Here is a 26720-nt window from a genome sequence, read left to right as displayed (position 1 = left end):
GACTGCGCACGGTGATGTAACCAGCGCCGCAATTCGGGTAACGGGGCAAAACGCGACATTTTGACTAATACAAAGAGTACGTTTTCTTTGCTTCTGTATTTCAGCGATAGGTGCCGGTAGTTCTCGTTGTTGTTTTTTGTTTGTGTGTAAAAGTTGATGATTTCTCACGGCGTTCGCGCGGGAAAAATTGCGCGGCTGATGTCAGTGTGTTCGCGACCCGCCAAAAAGGAGAGAAATCCTGCTCGGCCAAGTTTTCGGATCCGTGCATGAAGCTACTCGGGCGTCAGTACAACAACGTAAGTATTTATATTGTTATTTTATACTACTAGCTACATTCCACCAAAAGTTTAGTTCATTTGGTGCTGTGGGCCAGAGGGCAAACTTTTTTGAATTCGGGCATGTGAGAGCGGCAAAATGCGACAAAAAGGCATTGAATTGCCTTAGAGAGTGTCATAGTAAGTGAGCCATTTATTTACGCTCATTATATATAATATTTTTTTTGTTTAGGATGGTATGTATGTACAAGAAAATATCATCTAGAGTTTCCTGGGAGGATCTTCGCAATCAGCGCAAGAACGAACATGGGACAAGAAAGGGAACAGTGCTCGTCTATGTTACCTTTCCTGTCCCTTGTCCGTTCTTGCGCTGATTGTGAAGATGGATTACCAACTAGCCCAATCTCAAACTTTGTTCCTGGGAGGAAAACGACGTGAAAAATGCATTGAATGCTTTTCAGGAGCTTCGGAGCAACACAACGTCGGGTTCTGTTTGGTTTCAATGCGTGGAGTGCAAGGACTCACGAAGACTGCGTGGGGGCCCACGGAGAGAATTTCAAGTGCTTCTACTGCAAGAACTCAAAGGATAAAATTGTTTCACACTGTCTCCTTTTGCCTCACGCAGCGTCTCGTTTTGCCCTGCAGGTTGGGGCACAATGAGATATCTGGTGCATTTTTTGTTTCTTTTTAAAATAAACCTTTGGACAGTCGCAACATAGCCATATTTATGTACCACATACCTTGTACCCAAAAGAAAGTTCCTGCATTGATGTGTTATGGTAACGAGTGAAATAAAATAAGATATTCGCTATTTTCAAATTTTTGTCGCACCCCCCCCCCCCCTTCCCTACATCGAACAACCGGGAATCCAATTCAGACTTAAGACGAACTCTTTAAGGAAGCCTCGAATTAGTCGGGAGTATCCTCAGACGAAACACCTGCAGTTAACATCGTGGCGATCAGTTGTTGCTCTCTAATTGAGAAATCATGCTTAAAGGACACACGTGCATTGAGAACACACATTAGAAATGTATACGTGACTCTCTTTCAGGCCCTTTTTCTCAGCCTTTTAGACAAGGTTTGTTATTTTTCATTGTATAAAGATGAAATATAAAGAAAGATGAAGGCACGGCGGCTGCTTTCCTTGGCTGGAGCAATGACGGTGTCGCTGCTTCCCGAACATAGCATGCTTGGTCCGTCAGCTACAAAGCTGCAACGACGCGCGCAACGACAGACAAACGGCCTCTCTGCGGTGCATGATTTAAACTCGGCGCAACGGACACGATATACAAACGAAGAATACACGAGGACGGGCGCCGGTATATCGTGTCCGTTGCGCCGAGTTTCAATCATGAACCCATACCAACTCGCCAAACTATCAGTGTTACTCTCTGCGGTGACAACACATCAGTGCAGTCATCCACCGTTCATCGTGAGCCTCCTACAGTGCGTCAAGAAATTCGACGAGAGAACACCCAGCCAGCGATCAGGCGTTGTCTCTGTCCTCTTTTCTTTACAATGGCGCAGTCTACGACCATCGAACCGTAAGCTCACACGCTTCCTCGGTCGTAGAACACGCCAACGTGCAGCCGCAATTAGTGCGACTTCAGGACAGCGTCCAGTCCTCCTCGGACCTGCTCGCCTGCCGCCGCTGCAGCCACCATTCGGGGACGGCGCCTAGGCCTCCTCGGCCTCTACACACCAATTCACCGACGCCGTGACACCACTTCACGATATGGGACGCCATCTACGCGTCCTTGGCCATGGATTCCACCGCCATGAGCACCGGGACCGCTGCATACTCCGCAGCCGCGATTCCCGGCTCTTCGGGCGCTCCCCCCTACAACGGCCCGGAGCTCTTGCATGTCCTGACGGAATTATCACGTGAGCTGTTGAGCTCCGGTTTCTCACCTACCGCTTCATCATCGTTGGCTTTCTGTTCAGTACCGCAGCTTCCAGGACGACGTTTTCCTGTGGATCGACACCATGAATTCTCTCGGCATCCTCCATGCCTGGCCGGACCATCGGAAATGGCTGGTGGCCATCGACTACCTCCGCGGTGCGGCCAGGGCGTGGCACGCCTACGAGGGCATCAGACAGCAATCGGGGCCTGTATGGTGCGCCAGACTCACAAGTCTCTTTCGTCCTCTTTCTCACGCCTGTGACCCTACGTCCTCAGCCACATTCTCTACCGCGGATCGGGGCTGTGAGGCACAGCACCTCGACGGTGCAGCTCGGGCTCGCGAGGCGCAGCGCGCCCCTGGTACAGCTGTCTCCTGTAGCTGCTCCACGGACAGCTTCGCGGAGTGCCCTGGGGCAGTTATCGACACTAGCCTCAAGGTGTACTCCTCCCTACAGGTGTCAGACTCCGCGTCGATACCTGCCTCACAACGACCCTTGACAGAGACCGTCTCCAAGCGACAGCAGCCGGCCTCCCCGTTGGCCACTGCTAGGATGCCTTGAGGCGTACTGTGTGACGACGTCACCTCCCTCGCTGCCAGCCGAAGACGAAGCACTAGCCACCACTCCCGGCTTGGCTCACAGCCAGATCATCCGCGGACATCACCGCAGTCATTGGCCGAGTATGCGGACGCTTGCCACTTGCCAAGCACCATCACCCTAAAAGAAGCGCAAGGAACGATCCCGCTTGAGGCTGAAAACCAGCCTGTGCAGCCCATCTTCACAGCTGATGACACGGCTTCTGACGAGGACGGCTTGACTGCACACGGCACTTTAAGAAGTACCAGCTCCAGTACCAGCACATCAGAAATACTGCAAAAGCACGACTTGCCTATCGTTTCACAGATCGTCTGCAAGCCACTATCTGCTTTTCCAAGCTCAAGTTATCGATATCAGCTGGGCTGGTCGCGGCTAATCCGTCTCCGGACATCACGGCTTGCTTCGCTGACCTGCTACAAACGGCCGCTAGGAGCAACGTGGCATAAGAGAAGAGGCGCGGATCACCACCTTCCACTTTTGGCAGCGGCAGCAGCAACCGCGCACTGCATTCAAGCCCTGGTATTTTCATCGTTTTACAGGTTCGAAACTGTTTTTGTGATACCGCTATCATTTTTTCTGTGATTTTACTGCTGCTGCCGTTGCTGCCAGTGTATTTCCTGTTTCCTTCTTTTTTTGTGAATCTGCGATCGTTGACGTGAATGCTGAATTAGCAAAGGCACTAAAAGGTGTGCGTCAGGATCTCAAAGAAATGCGAGCCTCACTAGAGCGCGAATTCAGAAAGGAAAATCGAGAAATAAAAACCAGCCTAGAATTTTTGAACAAGAGTTTTGAAGACTTAACCACTGAAGTCAAGACTATCAGAAAAGAAAACACTGAAATTCGCGCTGAGACCGCATCACTCTTGTCAGAATTTGACGTGCTGAAAAAGCGAGTGTTCGAAAGCGAACAAAGGATTCTGCAACTGGAGCAATACTCCAGAAACAGGAACCTTGAAATCAAAGGCATTCCTGTCAACGACACCGAAAACCTGTCTGAAATTTTGAACAACATTGGAAAAGCCCTAAATGTGCCAATTACTAAGGATGATGTGGAGGCTTGTCATAGGGTTGTAACAAAAGATAGATCTAAATCGAACATCGTCGTCCAGTTCGCACGCCGTACAAAGTGTGATGAAGTTTTGAGCAAGGCAAAGAAAGCACGCTTGTCCAGCCAAGACGTTGGCTTTGCTCAGCCTTCTCCCGTGTTCGTCAATGAACACTTATGCCCAGAACTGAAAAAATTGCTCGGTTTAACCACCGCGATGAAAAGGGAAAAGAACTGGCGCTTTGTGTGGACGAAAGATGGAAAGATTTTCGTCAGGCCGACTGAATCCTCGCGTGCGCAGCGCATAGTTCATGCCAGTTATCTCGAAAAGGTTAAATAAATGACGGATCTACTGCCTACGTACTACTTCTAATGGCAAGATGGCTACTACTTATCTCACGCCAAGCGAAGTTCATCGATTGCACTCTAAGAATCTTGAAAAGTTAACCACCTGAATGCACAATCTGCTCGGAACAAGGAAGATAACATTCTTGCGTTGATAGCCGTATTTGGTTTTGAACCCGATGTTTTCATGATGACAGAAACGTGGTATAGGGATGATTCTGATGTTTTCAAGCCACCAGGTTACACATCCTACTTCCTGAACCGTTCATCGCGATTAGGAGGTGGTGAGATGCTCATGGTGAAGAATACCATAACTTGCCGTCTTGTAGAACGTTATACCTGTTGTACAGATAATTATGAATTGTTGAATGTACTATGCAATGATGTTGTGTTTGGTGTCCTTTATCGCCCCACTGCGGGAAGCATTCGATGTTTCATTTCTTTCATTGACAAATATTTCAGTTGGGTTAATGACAATGGTTTCAAGTTAGTTCTAGCAGGCGACCTGAATATTGGCCTTCTGAAAGTATCTGCGCAGCAAAGGGAACTGCGCAGAACTATCGAAAGCAATGGCTTTTCTAACGTAATAAGGGCACCCACAAGAATATGTAATAGCTCATCCACTCTGATTGACATCTTTGTCACAAATCTTGATGATTTGTCAGGTGTTGTAGGCGCACATATTGGGGATCACCTCCTGATATTTCTGATGGCGAAACACAATGTTGCGCAGCTACGAGGAAAGACAGCTCTGAAGTAGTTGTAAGGGACATAAATGAGCGTTCTCTTAATGCTTTCAGGAGGGAACTGTCAGAATTGGATTGGTCAAATATTTATTGCGTTGGAGATCCTGAATTAGCCTATAATTGTTTTTTGTCTGTGGTCAAATCTGTCTACGATAAATGTTTCCTATACAGAACTTCAAAACCTCACCGCAATAGCAAAAAACCATGGATAACGAAGCAATGCATGAAGGAGATACGCAAAAAAATAAATTATTCAAGGTTTTTTTAACAATAAAAACTGAGCCATCTTTTAAGAATTTTAAAGTACAAAGAAACAAGCTAAACAGCCTACTACGGAGTGAAAAACGAAAATATTTATATTACCTTTTCAACTGCGATGTAATGAAGAAATCGGACCTACTGAACAGCTTTCCTGGGTGCCGTAGTAATGAAGCAAATACATTGGCAGAGATTTTCATAGACGGCAATGTAATTTCAGGGGTGGAGTTAGCAAATACATTCAATAATTACATTGTATCCCTCACAAGTCAAGCCCATGACCCAAACTGCACACAATATCTGAGTAACAGGCAAAAGGAAAGCGCATTTCTGGCTCCTACATTGGAAGACGAAATAATTCATGTATTTAGATCTATAAAAAACAGTAATTGCAGTGACATTGATGGACTTCAGATCCGTCCCATTAAGCATGTCCTTGAGATCATTGCCCCTGCACTGACACACGTTTTTAATGCTCTTTTCTCTCATGCAGTTTTTCCAAAGGCATTACAAGTTCCTCAGGTCATAGTTCTACATAAAGGCGGGGATAGGAATATGCTTTCCCAATACAGGCCTAGATCCATCTTATCGGTATTTTCAAAGGGTTTAGAAAAATTAATTCACGTTCGCATGACTTCTTTTATTAATAAGCACCACATAATAGCACCGTCGCAGTTTGGTTTTCAGAAAGGACTCTCTACAGAGCATGCTCTTTTGACACAAAAAGAAAAAATACTGGATGCCTTCGAACGCGAGCAATGTGCACTGGGTATTTTCGTAGATTACTCCAAAGCATTCGACCTCATTAATCATGTCACTTTGAATGAAAAACTCAGCAACCACGGTTTCCGTGGTGTATTTTTAGGATTACTTCGCTCTTATCTTCTTTACGGCCAGCAGAGAGTGATCGTAAACAACCATTCTTCTGACTTAAGACCTTTAACCTCAGGAGTGCCACAAGGAAGCATCCTGGGACCGCTCTTGTTTTGCCTATATATTAATGATCTCGTAAACATTGAAAATTCTGTTCACTTAGTTATTTACGCTGATGACAGCACCATATTAATTACATCAAGAAAACCAAGTGATGCACTTCTGAAGGGTAACGAAGTACTAAAGAAATTATCAGCCTGGTCTACTACAAATTCCCTGGTAATAAACGCTACAAAGACAAAAGCCGTTCTTTTTAGACCGAAGAATCGTAAAATTGACAAAGAAGTTGAGCTCAAGTTTCAGGATTCACTCATTAATTTAGCACCGACAGTTTAGTGTGTTTGTGTTCTTTTCGAGGAACACATGTCATGGGATCCTCACGTAGAGGCTACGGCAACCAAATTAGCTCGAGTTGCCGGTATATTGTGTAAGGTGCGTATTCACTTCCGAGAAGTGTGAAGCTTGTTATTTACAACTCTTTATTTATGTCAGTTTTAAGTTACTGCTACCTAGTGTGGGGTACTACAACTGCTTCGAACATGAGTAAATTGCACATAATACAAAAAAAGCCGTTCGAGCCATTGCGAATGCTTCGTACGAAAGTCATTCGGAACCACTTTTCCGTGAGTTGCATTTGGTTTCACTTCCGAACTTGTATGAACGTATCCTCATTACACGCTATGAATCAGAGCTCAGAAAAAAATACCAATCCCTTAAGAGCATCGCCTATTTGTCGCTTAACGTAAATGCACGTGACACCAGATTTCGCGAAATGTGGGAGGTTCCGCGTTGCAGAACTATGTATGGGGAACAAAGATTGTGCATACAGTTACCACGCCCCCAAAAAAATGCTTTGTAGCGTGCGCATGATATCGGCTTCCGTTTTTGCGCTTCATCTCTTTCTTTTTTTTCGCTCTTTTTCTTTTTTTTCTCCCAGATACTGTTTTAGGTGCAGAATTTTTGCACGTAAAGCTTAGCTTGTATAATTTCTTTAGGTTATTGACTTCATTCAACACTTCCTGTGTGATGACTACACTTTCACTTTTGTCAAAACGTTGTATTGGTAATTGGGAATAATTTCATTTTTACATTGTTATTTTTTTGTTGTACTGCTGCACTGCAATATGCTACTTGATATATGATTTCTTAGATTTCATTCTACTGCTGCCTGTCAAAGGCTATGGTCAGTGGACGCTTTCAAGCCCATTTTAGAGGCTTTTTGTCCACTTCCCACAACATCACTGTACGTTGTAACTTGATGTTGAAAATAAACTGAAACTGAAGCCAGTGCGTGAACTCAGCCCTGCGTTGCCACAGGTGTTTAGCGAGACGTCCAGTCGCCACTTGACGCACCGCAAACAGCGCAGACATCTCCGCTCAGTGGCCGTACTACATTCACAATTTTCTGCCCTCTCCTCCCAACTGCGACTGGATAGTCGTCACGGCGACCTGCAACCGATGCGTCCACTCCGCGTCAGCCAGTGCGACCTGCTGGCGCCATATTCTGCAGCTTACCACATTAACTCCCCGCGTGGACGAGACCCGCAAGGACCACCCCGACAGAGCCAGAGCCGTCCACCGGAATGTTTGGCTTTTCAGCAGGACAAGTCACATGACCCACCACCGAGGCACAGCCTTCCAGAGACAATTTCGGCAGATCCCACGCCTTGTGGGAATTGGTGTTATGAGAAGCAGTCAGTGAGTAGTTATCTGTGCTGCATGTTTGTCATTCAGCCAAGCGTTAGGAGGTCGATCGACGTGTTTTTTGTAAGCGTAGTAGTTGGTGCACATTGCGGCCATACCAAGCACATCGACTACACTGGCGTTTAAAGGGTAACTTATGGTCTGACGTAACGTCAGCACTCGCTTTAGGGCACAGACGGGAGTATTATCGAAACGAAGAGCACTTTATGGTGCGAAGATTCGAATATCATACCTAACTTTCGTTAGCGTATGTTCCGTGGTGGAGCAACGCTTGTATATAACTTGCTGAATCCACGGCCGCTCGATGGAAAACACACGGTACGGCCTGCCGCGTGGAGCGGATACTGCGTCGCCATGGCCTCCGAGATTAGCCGGCGGCGCGCCGTTGCTACGGCCGTCCCATTCGGCGCGTCGCCCAGCGGAGAAGCGTAGTTTTGTCGCCTCCTGAAGGCGCCGCGAGGTGGCGATATTTCCCCAAGGCTCGCGCGGCGCTCGTTTGGCTCGTCTGCCTGACACAGCGTGCGATTTCAGTCACGACATCAACCGTGTTGGCACGTAGCACGCAGTCAACGTGCATCTACGCCTTGCTGCAGCTACAAAGAAGTTCAGTTACGTAATTAAAAAGTTTCTCCTTGCTTTTGCATGCAACTTTAATGGTCGTTTAAAAGCGATTTGGGCAACAGAGGCTGCTACCGCGGAATATTTCATCTAAACTCGGGGTCAACTTTCGGTGGCAATGAAGGGAAAGCTACAGGGGCGGAGCGTCCGGTTTGGCGCGCGTCTCGTAACGCCGTGGAAAGTGATGGCTAGCGTTTCATTTCGACACAAACGCTGCTTAGCGTCTAAGGTACGGGTAAAAGGCGCGACTTTTTCACGTATGCAAAAACGCAATGTGGCAACGTATAAAGTAAGAGAAATACAAATGCCTTGGTTGTGTGCAATGCGTTCCGTCTCAAAAAGTCGGCAAGTATGTGGGCGGCAATTTTCTATTATGCGTCGCATAGAGGCTGCGATTGCCGAGCTTTCGCCCTCCGCGCGTGCTCGCGTCGGGGGAAGCGGGCCATGGGGAGCGCGCGCCGCGGTGCGGCGGCGGGGTGCGGCGGCCGCTCTCTCCGATTACGCGCTCTGCGTGCGAATGGAACGGCCGTAGCAACGGCGCGCCGCCGGCTAATCTCGGAGGCCACGGCGTCGCGCGCCTAGTGCTCCTGGCTGCCGCCGCGGCGCCACCAGTGGGGGCGCTTCTGCGGAGACCGAAACGAGAGCGCCGGAATTATTGCAGCGGATCGCGGCTTGACAGCGCAGCTGCTATGCGCTTGTTAGTTTTTAAAGGGTTACATTGAACTTGCTATAGCGTTAACTATATTGGTAATCGTCCTACCGGATGTGCGCCGGTGACTCTTCAACCTCAATATAGCAAGTGTTAGTTTTACCTGAAGTGGTTGCTCGTGCGAGTTGCGATTTTTCGCGTCATGTTTTCTCTCTTTTGTTGCCGTTGCGCTGTTCACCCTCGATAATGTATGTTTATGCTACAGTTATTTTGTCAACAGGAGAGTCGCTCATTGACAGGTGCGGTTGCATTTCCGGAATGACTGTTGCTCACACCTTAGAAAAAAAAGCATTGTGAACATCAGGGGAGTCATAATTGCTTTATTGAACGTGCGTGAGAAAAGGATCACTCTGTTTTTGGAATCACAGGCGCAGCACTTTCCTAGCCAGAGGTTTTTGCGACAAGCGTACGAGATGCTCAACAGACATATTAACATTTCCTGCCCAGTTGGCAAGAAGCGTTCGTAAGAGCTTTCTGATGAAAACTTTGCAGACTTCCATGGCGTGGTAGTCCGCCCCGCAAGTCCACTTTCAGCACTTCCATGGTCATAGAGAACAGCTGGTCACCTTTCAGACATCTCGTGAAAAAATATCCGAAAGGAATAATATATGATGTTGACAAGCCTCTTATTACAAAACATCGTAATCGGTTTGCCACTTGGGGTACCACTGTTGAGTGCTCTTCTTCACCACGGTCAACGAAACCAAAAAGTTGGTCGACTTGTCGGTCGTATATGACCCTCTGCTGTATGGCCATCTCGTCAAAGATCAGGGAGCAGAACGCTTCTTGCTCTACAGTGAGACCCTTGAATTCGATGCACAGCCGCTCCTTTATCAACGAAGTGACACCAATTCCACCTGTTAAATGGCCTACATATTTCTGGAGCGTTGAGCGACAAGGGAGCTGAAAGATATTTCTGGACCTTGCATGCTCATAACTTTTCTTGAAGCATGCCTTCCAAATTACACATTCCCTTAGAATGACGTCACTGTAGTGGGGCTTCTTCGTCGAGAAACTGCGGACTTGGTTTCTAACGAACTCGGCAGTCTTTCCACCTTGCGCAGCACCCTTGAGCACCTTCATAAAACAGGCAATGTCCGTGTTATTTTCATAAAACTGCGCGCGCTCCTCAGCCTCATCCACTTTTTCTTGAAGGGCCTGCAGTGCTCCTTTCATACGAGCGATCTTCGCTTGGAAGCAGCGCGTTTTTTAGCTTCTTTTGTCAGTTTAACAAGGTCGAATGTAGTTTGACATGATGCATCTGAAAAGGATGCCATTTCCACACACGTTTCATTCCCTAGTTCAAAGTTGTTGGTCGTCGTGGCTTCAGTGCTGTCGCTTGACGAGTCGTTTTGGCTAATGACAAAAGGGCTATTTTGAAGCAGCATTGCCCGCGCACTCGGCACGCGACTGTGCATTATTGGCTTCTATTTCGGAGCGTGGCCGCTTCTTCCTCGGAGCACGCGTGCTCCTCGTGCTCATGTAGCTTGGACAACCGGGGAACACTGTCGGCACAGCCGTTGGCAAAAGTATCCTCAACTTCTCGGTCTTCTTGTAGTCGTGTTCCGTAAAATGCAAGGCGCACACCAGGGACCTGTCATTAGGCTGCCATACTGTTCCCTTCCCGCCGGGACCTTCACGGAAAATGTTTCGCAGCCATGCTGCCCTGCGTTCTGCGTTACTGGGAAACTCGTGGTAGCGTATTTGCAGGTCCTTCGATGCATTTGTGGAACACAACGGCACACAACAGTCACGCGGCATTTTGCCTAACGTATAAAATATCACACATGCTCAAACTGTCTTGAGTGACACTCAGTGCGAGCGATTCATGTGGAGAAAACAAACACTACCTCGACCTACCCGCTGAACGCGCGCTCCTTCCCGCCCGCGCGTCGCGTGGAGCCCTCCCCTACTACTGGCGCCCTCCTAGCGAAATGCGACGATAATTGTCAACTTCGCTTCCACGCTCTCGCCCATTGCCTGCGCCGCGACGCGGCAGGCCGCACCGTGTATTTTTCATCGAGCGGGCCGTGCTGAATCATAGGAATACAAATGTAATGTTTATTAGACTTGTGTGAAAGCGCAGCCAACACAGGAATCACAGTTGGCGTTAACTCGGCATGACGCATTTATCATGTGTTGCGCCACATATGAAATGTTTACTACTTTGTTATAAAATTAGATAGCCAGTACTGCAACAGCAAATGACGATGCACCAACACTACGCCCGCATAGGGTGTTTTTCTAAAGCAGTCTCAAGACGTAATGTGGCTCTATGGTAGAATAACCGACTGCCACGCAGAATGCCTGGGTTCGTTTCCTGATAGTTATTCTTTCCATTCGTCGGGTCAACGCTGCCGATGTTAGTTTTTCTTTACGCTGTCGCATGTAAATTACCAATGTCTGTCCTCGCCGTTGCTGGGAAGATATAAACTGTCAGTCTCCAGTGGCACATACGCGCTTACCGTACACGGGTATGTGCCACGTACACGTGTCTGGAGGAAAGGGTTTGACGAAGTACGCGGCATGATTTTTACGTTATTCCTGTCATGACCAGACAGTCATATTCGTCAAACCCTCTTACCCACCCATTCCAATTTTGACCGACACCAAGTTAAGGAGGCGATCATGAGAGCACCCAGACGTAGGCGGCTAGATAGATAGATAGATAGATAGATAGATAGATAGATAGATAGATAGATAGATAGATAGATAGATAGATAGATAGATAGATAGATAGATAGATAGATAGATAGATAGATAGATAGATAGATAGATAGATAGATAGATAGATAGATAGATAGATAGATAGATACGCTGAAGGTGCCAAAGGTTCACTAAGAAATGCTTCGCATTTAAAAGCGGCAACAGAGCTTGGGCCCTCGCGCTCGGGCAGCAGGAGGAAAAGGAGAACCAAGTCGGAGAATAAGAACAGCCGGCACAGGGGCGGCGTTGTCTGTTCTCTTCCTCTGAACTACGTATGTTGTACTGTCATGTAACAGTGTTGTATAATGCATAAGCTTACTGTATATTATTGGTAAGGCCCGTAGGCAGACGCGAGGGGGGAGGGCTGGCATCCCCCGCCCTCCCCAAATTCTGGTGGAGGGGGGTGTTTTACCGGAAATAATGAAAAAGAACCTCACAGGACCCATTCACTTCAAACGACTCGAAGGCCATCTTGTTTTTCTTCTTCTCAGTCGACCCGGCCCCGCCACCCCTCGAAAGCTTTCTGCACCTAACGTGGTTTTGCACTGCCTCCAAGATCGGAGGCACCTCACCTGGTTTTGGTTATGCGAATTCGTTTGCGAGTTGATATTCGCACAGCTGTAATGATTTCCCTGCGCACCATGTGGACCCATGCTTGTGCGCATTCGGGGTTTAAAGCGTGTCGGCTTCCCTTGCGCAGCGGCTTCAATAGGGAACCGAAGTGTTCGCGCCGCCGCGGCGGTACCGTAGTTGCGGGGCTCGACTGCTGATGCACGTTCGATACTGGCCGTGGCATTTCCGTGGAGGCAAAGAGATGTAGGCCAGTCTACTTGACAATGATGTTTATTTTCGCATCAATACAGCGTAATGATACGAAGAGGCGGGCGGAAAAGCTGTCATTTAGACAGCTTGACGAAGCCGCAGGCCTCATCATTGGCGATAACACAGTCATGTCGGAAAAATATATGAAGATATTGATGTTTATTTAGCTTATATTTAGCTTATATTTTAGCTTTTATTTAGCTTATCGACGAGCAGTGCAACAAATGTCCAAGCATTTTTCATCTCTTCAAGCTGACCTGCCATTTTTAGAGTGGATTCCTAAGGCCCGTTACTGGGGCACTTACCATACCCCCCGTCCATCTGTTACGCCACGTGCCAAGGAAGGTTGCTGGTGCTACTCATTGGCTGGCTTCGTAGTGTCACAGTCTCAATAAGAGCAGCTACAGGGGCTAGTTGGCGTTGCATCTTGGAAAGTCGCGCTTTTTATCGTACGAGGACGGACTTTGTTTTCTTTCAAGACATTCTCCTCGCATATATACCCAACGGAAAGCATCGCAAAAACCCGAAGCAAAATAAAATTTTGCTTCGGGTTTTCGCGATGCTTTCCTTTGGATATATATGTGAGGAAAACGTCTTGAAATAAAACAGTTGTTAGTCTGCGCTCTACGTTTGTGTGTACTCAGTCCGTCCTCGTACGATAAAAAGCGCGAATTTCCAAGACAAGGCACAGTGTCGAATGCAGCAATTTAGCCTATAGTTGGTGTCATAACTGAACGCCAAGCGCAAAGCAACACAAGGATGCTGTGCGCATCTTAATATCCGTCTCTCAGTGCACTGTTATGGTCCGGCTTGAGCTCCCCATTTTCCTAAGGGCTTCTCATTGGAAGCCTTCGCTTCTTATTGCAGGTGAAAATGCCACAAAGAATGGCTCTTGGTCAGCGCTCGGTCTGCCGCTTTTCTCACGAATTTACGGCGTCCTGCGCTCTTTGTGCCGCGAGAGAATTATCAGAATTATGCGGGGTGCATATTTGTTCGGTTTGAATCATTTCACTGAGCGAGCGTCACCAGAGATATCATAAACAACTGCGATCGGAGTGATATCTTTAGAGCAGCAGCGATAATTTTGCCGCCCAGTTCATGAAGGAGACAAGGTTGTGAATTGAAGCCCCACTTCGTACAATCAGTACCAGTGTGGTGAACGTTGGCAAAAAGAGGATGGTCAACCGCGTCCTCTTTGCTATCCTGCGCTGGGGAACAAAAAGCAGAAACAAGTGGTGAGCATACGAAAAAACATGGCTGATCCCTCTGTCATAGGAATCGGTATAACACGAAAGTGAAACGTGTGTTCACAAACGTAGTTAAGCGTTTGTTGTGCATTCTTTTGCCCCAAGTGCGAAGGAATGAATGCTAGAGCAACAAATTTTAATGTCACGCGAAAAACAGCAAGCAGCTCCGAACTTGCAACGCGCTGCTCAAGCAGAAAGGGCGCACGGAACGAACATACAAAAGATGAGAGCGAACTAACTGTCACAGTTGTAACTTATTGCAGAAGGGTTTCTTGAAGGGCCAGTTGGTACATGATGCTGAGGGGAACAGCGCAAAAAACGGGACGGAGAAAGATTGAGCACACGACACAAGTGCCCGCGCAGCGCTTGTGTCGTGTGCTCAATCTTTCTCCGTCCCGTTTTTTGCGCTGTTCCCCTCAGCAACTTATTGCAGTATGAGCAGCGCGTTCCTTTCGCAAAAGCGGCCGCTGCAGTGAGCGAAGTGACCGTCGTGCTCTCAGCGAAAGCTTCCGGTGAGAGCACAAGACGTACACACCACTGCCATCACGAGATAAGCCCGCGCACGAGTGACCACGCCCTGTAGAGGCGCGCGCTCATCCGCGTGGGGCGGCGACCTTTAAAGCACGCTGTTCGAGCCCTTCGCGCCATCTCTCTAGTTATAACGAAAACAGGCTGATGTACCACCTATCTCTGAGTACCGCCACCGGCAAATGGTGTATATATGTATATAGCTCGCCTTTAGCATTGAAAAGAACGTGCCGTCTGTAGCCGAACTGTTTCGCACCCCGCGCTGCGGAGCGAGGGGTCGTAAGTTCGACTACCGGTGACGGAGCTTCTCCTTCTGTTTTGTTTTTATTTGCCAACTGTTAGTCTTTATATCTTGCAACGTCATATCCGTGACGGAAATGCGTCAGTGGAGCCGTGATGGCCCCGGCATAAAACACTTTCGTGTTAAAAAGTTTCGGAGGGGCTAAGTTTGCTAACGTGAAAGAGCTGGAGGGGCGAAGCATGCAGCGTGCGCCAGTGTTTCCCACAGCAAAGTCACTGCTAATGGGCAATGAGAGACAAAAGAAAGTTTAGACACAAAGACCCGCAGTTCGCTTTTAGTTGAGGTGCACGCTGCGAATCTTTATTGTGCAACTACGCACAAGAGAAATCTACCTCTTAAAAAGACAGCACTAATTTAAACATGGACAGAAGACACAGCAAACGAGTACGGGCGCTGACTGCCAACAAAGCTTTTACTGTGCGTGCACAAATATATAGCTTAAGAAAGAAATAAGGGGGGGGGAAGAGAGGGAAGGAGAAGGATGCTGATGCACTAGGAACTAAAAGCAGGCGTGTAGATGCTTAAGATTGCTGTAGGAAATTGTATTCCTTGTCAGAAAGGGTGAGTGACGGGGCACTGACACACACTGAGCCTTTGCACATCATCGTGAAAGTCTCGAAAATTTCTCCAGCGCGATTGGTATTGTACTTGCGTAGTACCTTGGTGTCTTGAAGCAGAGGTGCGCATCCGCATTAGGCACAGCCGATCGCCAGATCACTGCCGTGCTTATTCCTCACGTTGTTCGCATGTTCCTGCGGATGCGCACCTCTGCTTGGTGGCCGGTGAACGGTTGTATAGCGCGAGGAGTGGCTTTTTCAAGAAACTCGCTAGCAGACACTGCCTTCGTCGGCGTTGTCTCGCGCCGGCGAGGGCGCGGTCTCGTTCTATGCGAGCTGGTAGTTCAGCGTTCATCGCAGAAAGAGCGTTTCCATAGTCAACGCGCGCCGTTCGCTCTCTCTCTCGCCACACGGCGAGCGCTGGGGCGGTGGCGCCCTTTCTTGCGCTGAAGCGAATTGATAGGACCCGACGATACAGACAAGCAAATGGTCATGACGATGCACGCGGCGACAGCAGACGACGATGCACCGCCGACAAGCCGAGACCCTAAGGTGCTTCGCGCTTAAAACCCAGCGTGAGGTTAAATGTTCCATGCACGTGTAAAAACGAATATTTTTGCAGCATTATATGCAGGTTCTCAGGTGTATTACGTTCTACTGCAAAAAGAGACGAATGTCTGCCATCATTACTAAATGACGGTAGTCTGTAGCCTTGCAAATACTGGAATTCCAGTATCTCTTACGCAAACATAGCCAAGTGAGGTGTGTCTACCTGTGCTGACTAAAGCACTGCAACCATGCTTTGAGAAGAAAGCTAAGAAAATGTTCTTCATTTGCAGGAAGTTATGAAAAGCCTTGTGTGGCGCTATGTGACCAGCGAGCAGAGTAAGAACGAGCAGGCACCCGTCACCGAGGACGACGTGAACGAGCTGAAGCAGCAGATCACCTCCTTCCGGTACGACTTGCTCGATGTGCTCAAGGACAACGGCATGAAGATCAACAAAGTGCAGCGCAAGAGAGCCGAAGGTAGCACACTATGTGCCCAGTGGGTGCGCCAGAAAATCGCATACAAGCGCATACATTCAAACGTCCCGCTAAAATTTGATATACCAGGAGCACAAGCGTACCTGTTTGTCCTAGTGGCATGCGGACTACAATTTAGTTGGTTATATCCGCTATTCGTTTTAACAGCACAGATAAAAATCTTCTTCAACAAATCGGCAATCTGGCTCGCGCAAAGATCATGGTACAAAAACGCGTTATTCTAGGCTTCGAACCCACTCTAAACGAGCTAATCCTTGTAGCATTTCAATCTCTATAGACTGGAACATGAGAAGGTTAAACGGCGAGTGAACAAAGTTCGTTTGACAAAACAGGGCAGCGACCCCATTTATTTGAAGAAGGCTGTGATCGTCGTCTGGTGGATCTTCACAGCACTGCGCAGAATGGAGTCTGTGTTTATGCTTTTTCTACTTGAACAGTTTCGGCCGTCTAGCTTCTCCTGGCACTCGCACTGTTTTTCGGTGGATCTCGGCCGCTCCTATCCTCCGTCAGCTCGGGTGCCGCGGCAGAGATGTCATCGGCAGAAACAATGTCATGCTACTACAGCCTTGAGCCTCACGCGATCGAGCCATGTATTTCTCCTTCGGAGCAGATAAAAAAATAAATGTCGCTGAAATGAAGGTCGACCAACCAAATTTCGTGCTTAAGTCGATACAACCGCTAATTCGCTATATCACTCTTCGTTATAACAAGGTTCAACTCCACTATGTTTTTGTTTTGGCACTAGGCCTATCGGTGTATACCGAGCATTATCAGCGATTCTGCACCGAAATAAATTATCAGATTTCATTCGTGATTAGCACATTCTACACGTGGGCACCGGCAAATAGCCAGGGCTGGGCAGTATCTTCGATACTATCTCAGATGCTCTTCGGGTTTTTTTTATCTGTATCTAGATAACTTCAATTGTACGGTATCAGTACCTGTATTTCTGATGCATGTAGTTAAGGGTCATGCATTTTAAGATACAACGTACACCTTTGGCACCAGCCATGCACCGAGGCTATTTATCAGTTGGAGACAGTTGAACTTTAATGTACAAGATAGAGCATTACCGATAATTATTTATTGAGAAAACGGGCTTGCCTTAAGCCGGTGCTGCGGAGAGATCGTAACGGGGAATATAGAGTTTTAACAATTATTCTGTGAATCATACTTCATGGTTATGTGAAATGTCGAAAGTTCACAAAAATCAAGGTAGCCAGTGCTTATAACATACCCGCTTGCTTTCATGCTTCGGCGTTCTCAACACTTCTCATGCAGCGTGTTGCTCTTCTTGCTAACAGATTAGCGTAAAATATATTGGATAATGAAAACATGCACTGTATCGAAGAGCAACACATATCACTGCGAGTTTCTCGATTCGTCATTTACTACTGAATTCCTACTCCATGCTGCGTAATACGATTTGAAATGCAAAAACAAGCACTCAAGGCAAAAGCCATACATTATTTAACCTATTCGGCGGGCAGTGGCACCTTGGTGTGTGCTATTTATCACTGACTCATATTTACATTTAAGCTTCCTCGTATTATTGCCGACACATCTATGAACATTGTTTTCTGGTAATGTTTACCCATTTCCTCCACTGTAAACCATCCCAACGATTTTGGGAAGTCGATAGAAGTCTATGTCGTAAACGTGTCGCACAGGACTTTTACAAAAAAATACTACCAACAAAGCGCCTATGTTTAGAGTTAGTTCGTGCAATTATACTGATCCCTGTTTTCCTGTAATTCCCGCAGTTATACATATCCCTGTTTTCCCTGTTTGGGCACATTCAGCCAACTATCTTCAAATGTTACGAGTGCTTTTTACAGCGAAAGCTGTTATGAGATCATTTCACCGGCCGTTTTTGGCGCCGTTGTTGTCCGCCGCCGCCGCCGCCGCCGCCGGTGTCCGTAACCAGTATCGCTCGAAATAAGAAAAAAAACTAAATAAGAAAAAAATTCCAGGATGCAACGAGGTTCGAACCTGGGCCCTCTGCGTGGGAGCCCAGTATTCAACCTCTGAGCCATCGCGGTGCTTGAAACTGCTTTGCAAAAAGGTCCTATACAGGCTTCATGTCGGGAAGGAACCACATTAGCATATGCAATATAGCGTGGTAGAAGAGTAAAATAAGTGCCAAGCGTCGCACAACGAGAATTCTGTTACAAGGCGTCACACAATGCGAATTGCGCAACGAATAGGTTTTTGAATGCTTCCAACCCATTACAAAGGGCTCTGCCATAATTCTTCATCGTCATCAGGCACAGCATCAACAAAGTGCGCATAATGCCTTACATGCGTTTAGCAGGTACCACGGCTCTCCGTAGAATGACGAAAATGACACATTGCCTGCTGCCCTACTTCTCAAAAATTACAATGATTTATAGCGTAGTGGGTTCCTCGCAAGTGCACTTGTAATGGTTGGCAAGGAAGCCCATAAGCGCATGATCCATTTCCTCGGGGCTTCAGTAAAATTACAATGATTTATAGCGTAGTGGGTTGCTTGCAAGTGCACTTGTATTGGTTGCCAAAGGTGCACGTTAAAGAACCCCAGGTGGTCGAAATTTCCGGAGCCCTCCACTACGGCGTCTCTCATAATCATGTCATGGTTTTGGGACGTTAAACCCCAGATATTATTATTATGTATTGGTTGCCAAGGAAGCCCATAAGCGCATGATTCATTTCCTCGGGGTCTCAGTAAAGTTCTTCGCCCCCCCCCCGTCTCTCTCCCACGTCAACGTATGTTATACAGCATGACGGGAGAGGGAAATAGCGACCGGGCGTCACCCAATGCAAATTACATAACTGGTGGGCCGTTTAAAGCTTCCAACCCACTACAAAGGGCTGAGTCATATTTCTTCCTCGTCATCAGTCGTCGCACTCGAAGCACAACTATGGGCAGTCCAACGGGCCCGCGACGCAGCAGAGAGACTTGGTCTTTCTGTTCCGACGTGGGAGCGGCCCGCAACGTGCTAGGGCGCGTTCCGAGGGACCGAAATAAAGTTTATTCATCCATCCATCCATCCATCCATCAGTCGTCGCGTCAACAAAGTGCACATAATGCCTTACAGACGTGTAGCTGGTGCCTCGCTTCTCCGCAGAATGACGAATAATGTCTTAGTAGGTGCTTCCCAACTTCACAAAAATTGTTATTTATGGCGTAGTGGGTACCTTTCTAGTGTACTTGTATTGTAGCCCCAAGAGAGCTTAGAACGGGCTCTAGAAACGCCGCTCTTCCAGCTTTCGCTGTGACTGTGCTGCGGTTTCAGCGCAGGCCTGGCGTTTTTTTTTTCTTCTAAGACGCTCCCATAGTAATGAGTTTGATTCCAAATGCATGCAAGTCATCTTCAATGTCTCCCAATCGTTGAAGTACTTTTTGGGTATTATACTGTACATATCAGAGTGGATGAGGACAATGGACATTTGGCAAATAATAGCTGGATCATCTTGCGTGGTAAAGGTATTATCGGCTGTTGCATATTTGTATGTCCGAAGGCCTGCCCTCTTTAAAGCCTGGGTTTACAATAAATAAATAAATACATAAATACATCAATGAATACATAAATACATAAATAAATAAATATATATAATTTAATTGCGTGGGGAATACGAAGTCAACCAGCATCAGTGCGCTGCCTACTACTCCACTGCAAACTAACCTTCAACCATAAAACGTAGGCCACGCCACAATTTTGCCATGGGAAGAGGCCAGAAAGGGGATAGACTGGGGTCTGTTGCTTTGTTATCTGTCTTTTCTCTGTTCGTCCGTTGTCAAAACTGCAGTCATTCGTTAGTGAAGAACAACAAGCGCAAATTTAAGCTTTAATGAACATACGACTAATTAAGACTACGCGCGCATTAAAGCATCGCTCTAAACACAAAAATTCGGCAGATCCCACGTACCCTGGCCATCGATGTTATGCGAAGCATGCGCGGGATGGTGGCTGTGGCGTAATTTTTCACATTGAGCGAAACGTTACGGAATGACGCTAGAGAAATGTGGAAGTGGTACACACACTCATATGCTGAAGAGTCGCATGTGTATTATATAACCAGTTTCTTACAGTTGCGCAACGATGCCAACAACAACATGGCTGTTACCGACACCAGACGCGGTAAGCTGACATCTAGTGCTTATGTTCTTCAATACTGGATAGCGCGAATCTGAACAGCACAAAGAAGAAACACATACGCACAGGAGAGGCGTTACTCGCAACTAAGCTTCATTCAGGAAAGTTTCCCCTGATACACACACAGCCGAGTAGCACGCGCAGGCGCACTGGACGTACGTTACAGTCACAGTTGCAGTTGTTATAGTTGAGTTACAGTTCTTATGCTTATACCTGTCCGTTATGACGGAGAACGCACACACGTTTCACGAACCTGTGTGTATGTGTAGGAGACGTTGTTGACAGTTCTTGAACAAGGTCATCATCACTATGATCACTGAGCACCAGCAGCTGGACCGGACTTGTGAATCGGATCCATTCGTGATCGCGGTTGCGGCGGGTCTAAGTGTAGTGAAGTGCGAGGTATAGCACAGCTGGTGGAAATCCCCGATGTCTCTTACGATGAAATGATATATGATGTCTCCTGTCATGGACGTGGCAGCGAGGTCTCTTGATTCCCTGCATGCCCACATTCAAGCCGCCTTTCACGCAATATAAAGACCAGGCGTTGTTGGGTCTTGATAAATCAATGTTGAAGTCACCAGACCTAATGATGCGAGGCGTGGTTATCTCGGCAGATTTATTGCAGGCAGCATGGACCCCGGTTTTTGCGTAATCGTAGTGGTCCACGTTCTGCACCACGTGAACGAGTGCCTGGTAGTTGAGCGTCTTCCAGGGGTGTTGTAGATGTGTCCGCCGCGGTGGTGTAGCGGTTACGGTGCTCGGCTGCTGAACCGAAGGTCGCGGGTTCGATCCCGGCCGCGGCGGTCGCATTTCGATGGAGGCGAGATGCCCGTGTACTGTGCGATCTCGGAGCACGTTAAAGAATACGAGATGGTCAAAATTTCCGGAGCCCTCCGCTATGGCGTCTCTCACATATCGTGGTTTTGCGACATAAAACCCCAACAATTATTATTATTATTATCCCTTTCCTTGCATGTCAATGTGTGTCTTCGCGGTTACTGGGTCGGTTGAGACTTGTATCACCTGTGGCACATACCCGCATAACATGAACTCGGGTATGCGGGTATGTGCCACACGTGACTGAGAGAAAGGGTTTCATGACGTACACGACAGGTATTTTGCGTTATTCATGTTATGACCAGTGAATCGTGTTCGTCATACACTGATCCCCTGCTGTGCCAATTTTGTTATATTACAAGTTACGGAGACGACCAGGAGAGCGCCCAGACGTAGGCGGCTAGATAGATAGAGAGATAGATAGATACGTAGATAGAAACGCCCAAAGTGCCCGAGGTTCGCTAAGAAATGCTTCGCATTTAATATACCACTTTCATGATAATGATGATATGAGCATGTATCTAGTCCCTGTAATATGTACCATGAGACGCGTTTGCAGTGGCGCATTAGTGCCTAAAAATAAAGACACTAAATAGTACGTTTAAAACGGTTTTTCAGTATTCTTATTATCAACAACATATGCAACCTATTATGGATCAACAAGAGAAATGGTATAGGCGAACGCTCAGTAAAAAGCAAGCCAATTCATGACCGGAATTCAATAATACCCGAGTTTCCAGGCACGTACGGCAGAGGCTGATTGCGCATCGTACCTGCGTTGACGTTATGCCCCGCCTGTTGCGCAGTGGCGATCTGTTATGCTGTTGGAAGGTCCAAAAAAATTCTCACGTGTTAGCAGAAGATATTCCAAGTCAGGAGCCTACTCTGCTCGTGCTTTCTTCTTGCGTCAACAGTGGTGGCGGAGAGGCGACATACGGAAACCGCTGTCGTTGTCTACGCTATTTTATAGCGCCAGAAGAAGCTGTGAATGTCGGTGAATATGTTTCCCCGCAAACTGCTAACTTGCAGCAACACCCACAATGGAACTAAATGAGGGACCAGCTAATGCATCGAAGTATCTTAAGACACAGATGGCAAGTATCGTATCGGATACATTTCTTCTGCTAGCATCTGTATATGAATCTCAGATACCTCACATCTCAGTATATTCTATCATACCTAGATACTATTGCATTCGCCCACCCCTAGCAATCGCACTTGAATGCCCATGACTCATAACAGATAGGTAGCCGACATGTGTGATCCGTAGTTAAATTTTCGATGACCAACTATACTCGGCGACAACTTATCTTGGCATCGGAGCGAAGGCTACGGAGGCGGGGCATCCGCACATTTGTGTTACTACGCAAGTAGTTCGGCATCTTGCAGCCGGTTTCAGTTCCAGTTTCGGTTTCGCTTGCTCGCATCGCTAGACCGTTTAGCAGCACGTATACATGCAGAATGGGCTGAAGCAAAAACCAGTCAAAAAGACGCCGGACAAGGGGAAGAAGTGACACACACAAGGACTGGACTAGCAACTGTGCTTTATTAGCTGACAGCACCTCCCAGAAAAACCACGGCGCATGCGCTAATCACGTAAAACCATGAAGTCAAAACCCAAAACAAGAAAAAGCAAAAGCAGAAATTGGCCTACATAACGGCCAAGAATCTACCGCCAGAGTGACAGGAACTCGCATTCCTTCTGCAGTAATGAAATAGACGTACTGCTTACACAATCATCGCGGTGCGTGTTTATATGATAAGCCTCAAGGATTTCGCGCTCCTCCTTGCCCCTACCTCTACCTAAAATCTTAACATTGGAAAACAGCGGCACACAACCACAGATCTGGCAGTGGCGGGGAAGATTAGCCCCGTCTGACGTGTTCAACGAATTGTGGTGCTCGCGCAGTCGTTCATTCAAGCATCGGCCAGTTTGGCCGATGTATACTTTTTCGCATGTTAGCGGAATCGCATACACAACATGTTTCGCGCAGGTAGTGTACTTAGTTTTATGCCGAGTAGAACACACCTGAGTGCTAGTGTTTCCGCGAGCAACACGTGCACACAGCGCGGAAAGTTTGCAAGGCGCCGAAAAGACAACATCTACGCCCTGTCTCAGAGCGACTTTTTTCACATTGTGGGAAACCTTATGTATGTAAGGCATCACTACAACACTCTTCCGCTGGGAATCAATTGGTTCTGGACGTCTAATCGCCGACCTTTTCACCTTTTGCAGCAGCGTTTCTGCTACAGCTGTCAGACCTGCCTGGGAAAACCCGCTGCTTCCAAGCGCTCAACCTGACAGTCAAAACTCGACTTAACGCAGTGGTGGCAACTCTTCTGCAGTGCATTACGGAAGCAGTTACTCGCGATCCCTCTCTTAACAATTTTTGAGTGCGCGGACGAGTAGGGTAACAAGGATTTCTTGCTCCTGGGAGAAAAGCACCAGCACAAATGTCCATCATCCCTAAAAGTAAGCAAAAGATCCAAAAACCTAATGGAATTGTCAACCGGAAGTTCATGAGTAAAAGATAGGGCGTTAGAGCAACCTCGGAAGTAACTCAGAACTTGTTTTGCCGCCAGTGTGACGGTGTCATTAGATGATAACTTTAAAATGATCAAGAAATCATCAACATATCTAAAGATATGACAAACACGTGAATCATGAAGAGAGCCCTGAAGCAGGTTGTCAAACTTGGCTAAAAATATCTGGCAAAGAATCGGTGCTACGCACGCCCCAATACAAATTTCTTTTTCCTGTAAGAACTGCGAGCCATTGAATTCCACGACCGTGGAAGAAAGATACATAGTTAACAGTTCAAGGAACGCGTCAACGGACAACCCACAGGCATTTTGAAAGGAAACAGGACCATTCTGATCAATCAGTTCACGCACAGCTAAAAACAGTTCACCATGGGGGATGCTATAAAACAAGTCCTCTATATCAACAGAGAACGCACCATTGGCGCCTGGGAATCCTTTCCTGAGCAGCTCAACAACACCAGAGGAGTCCGCTACACTGTAAGGATCCTGCACGGTCAAGGATCGCAGATAGCGCTGCAGAAACTGGCCCACAACCTTCTGCCACGTGTCCGCCTCTGTCACAATAGCCCTCAACGGGCAATCCGGCTTATGGGTTTTTGCGGTGAAAAACACCCGAAGAAGTTTGCCTTTGCAAGAACTCACCTTCTGTGACAAGGTAACCAGAGTGTGCTCCTTTAGGAAGCTGACCACTGAGGACTTCAGTTTTGAAGGCTTGTGTTGTGAAGGCAAGAAGTTCTTAGCAATGGCTTCCGAGGCTTTTTTACCAAAGCTTCCCGTGGGAAGAACCACGAACCCCCCTTCCTTGTCCGCTTCAAGTAGCGTGAGGTCGTTGTCAACGAAATGATTCACAACGCGGTGAAGCGCCCCCGAGCTCTTCTTGGGTCGACAGTCGACGCCCTTGCAGAGAGCATCGATTCCTTCGGACAAAACACGCTGCTGCTCATCCTTCTCAGCCTTCTGAGCTACACGGCGAACACTCGCAAGAAGTTCATGCCCGCTGATTCTTGGCTCCAAGCTGAACTTGGGGCCCTTCTGAAGAAGGTCATTCACAACTGGTGGTACCGAGACTCCCTCCAGAAAGGTAACGCTGTCACTGTGGACCTGTGGCCGTATTTTCTTAGGTAAAGACCGCCGCACTTGATGCCATAACACCTCAGTAGCTTGGCTTGCCATGCGACGATGTTCTTGCAGAGAACGGACGCCAGCGGAGTCGCTATGCCCAGAAAGGCACAAAATTCGAAGACAATCATGCAAAAACCGCACCTGTCTCCAGCACTCCGATTCCAGATCTTGGTCATACGCTTCCAGTGGCCTGAAGAAGGCTCCAATAACCCGAAGAAAGCAACAAGCTCCTTTGGGGCCGAGTTCACCTTGATGCAATGGGACAGAACGCGAGCTCGGCAAGTGATGAGCGCAATGGTGCTAACACACTTAGTGGCCTGGCTTCCGGAAGAATGCACATTTAGAAAGGTACCCAGCGAAGAAGAAATATAATGCAATAACGTCGAAGTCTGGGTCAGTCGGTACATGACGCTGAAGCAAAAACCAGTCAAAAGACGCCGGACAAGGGGAAGAAGTGACACACACAAGGACTGGACTAGCAACTGTGCTTTATTAGCTGACAGCACCTCCCAGAAAAACCACGGTGCATGCGCTAATCACGTAAAACCATGAAGTCAAAACCCAAAACAAGAAAAAGCAAAAGCAGAAATTGGCCTACATAACGGCCAAGAATCTACCGCCAGAGTGACAGGAACTCGCATTCCTTCTGCAGTAATGAAATAGACGTACTGCTTACACAATCATCGCGGTGCGTGTTTATATGATAAGCCTCAAGGATTTCGCGCTCCTCCTTGCCCCTACCTCTACCTAAAATCTTAACATTGGAAAACAGCGGCACACAACCACAGATCTGGCAGTGGCGGGGAAGATTAGCCCCGTCTGACGTGTTCTCTGTTGATATAGAGGACTTGTTTTATAGCATCCCCCATGGTGAACTGTTTTTAGCTGTGCGTGAACTGATTGATCAGAATGGTCCTGTTTCCTTTCAAAATGCCTGTGGGTTGTCCGTTGACGCGTTCCTTGAACTGTTAACTATGTATCTTTCTTCCACGGTCGTGGAATTCAATGGCTCGCAGTTCTTACAGAAAAAAGGAATTTGTATTGGGGCGTGCGTAGCACCGATTTTTTGCCAGATATTTTTAGCCAAGTTTGACAACCTGCTTCAGGGCTCTCTTCATGATTCACGTGTTTGTCATATCTTTAGATATGTTGATGATTTCTTGATCATTTTAAAGTTATCATCTAATGACACCGTCACACTGGCGGCAAAACAAGTTCTGAGTTACTTCCGAGGTTGCTCTAACGCCCTATCTTTTACTCATGAACTTCCGGTTGACAATTCCATTAGGTTTTTGGATCTTTTGCTTACTTTTAGGGATGATGGACATTTGTGCTGGTGCTTTTCTCCCAGGAGCAAGAAATCCTTGTTACCCTACTCGTCCGCGCACTCAAAAATTGTTAAGAGAGGGATCGCGAGTAACTGCTTCCGTAATGCACTGCAGAAGAGTTGCCACCACTGCGTTAAGTCGAGTTTTGACTGTCAGGTTGAGCGCTTGGAAGCAGCGGGTTTTCCCAGGCAGGTCTTGACAGCTGTAGCAGAAACGCTGCTGCAAAAGGTGAAAAGGTCGGCGATTAGACGTCCAGAACCAATTGATTCCCAGCGGAAGAGTGTTGTAGTGATGCCTTACATACATAAGGTTTCCCACAATGTGAAAAAAGTCGCTCTGAGACAGGGCGTAGATGTTGTCTTTTCGGCGCCTTGCAAACTTTCCGCGCTGTGTGCACGTGTTGCTCGCGGAAAC

General features: G+C 47.4%; 1 protein-coding gene across 1 annotated transcript in view; it reads left to right on the top strand.

Moving 5' to 3' along the window:
* LOC119382366 (transient-receptor-potential-like protein) overlaps positions 1–26720 on the top strand; it is a 604781-nt gene that overhangs the window by 540671 nt on the left and 37390 nt on the right. The window contains exon 14 of the mRNA XM_049412186.1: positions 16132–16318. Within this exon, the coding sequence (XP_049268143.1) occupies positions 16132–16318 (187 nt within the window). The remainder of the gene's footprint in view (positions 1–16131; positions 16319–26720) is intronic.

This window comes from Rhipicephalus sanguineus, chromosome 2 (assembly GCF_013339695.2).
Source record: "Rhipicephalus sanguineus isolate Rsan-2018 chromosome 2, BIME_Rsan_1.4, whole genome shotgun sequence".
In the NCBI taxonomy this organism is placed as follows: Eukaryota; Metazoa; Arthropoda; class Arachnida; order Ixodida; family Ixodidae; genus Rhipicephalus; species Rhipicephalus sanguineus.
The sequence above is the reverse complement of the archived record's forward strand: the minus strand, read 5'-3'. Positions and strand labels throughout refer to the sequence as shown.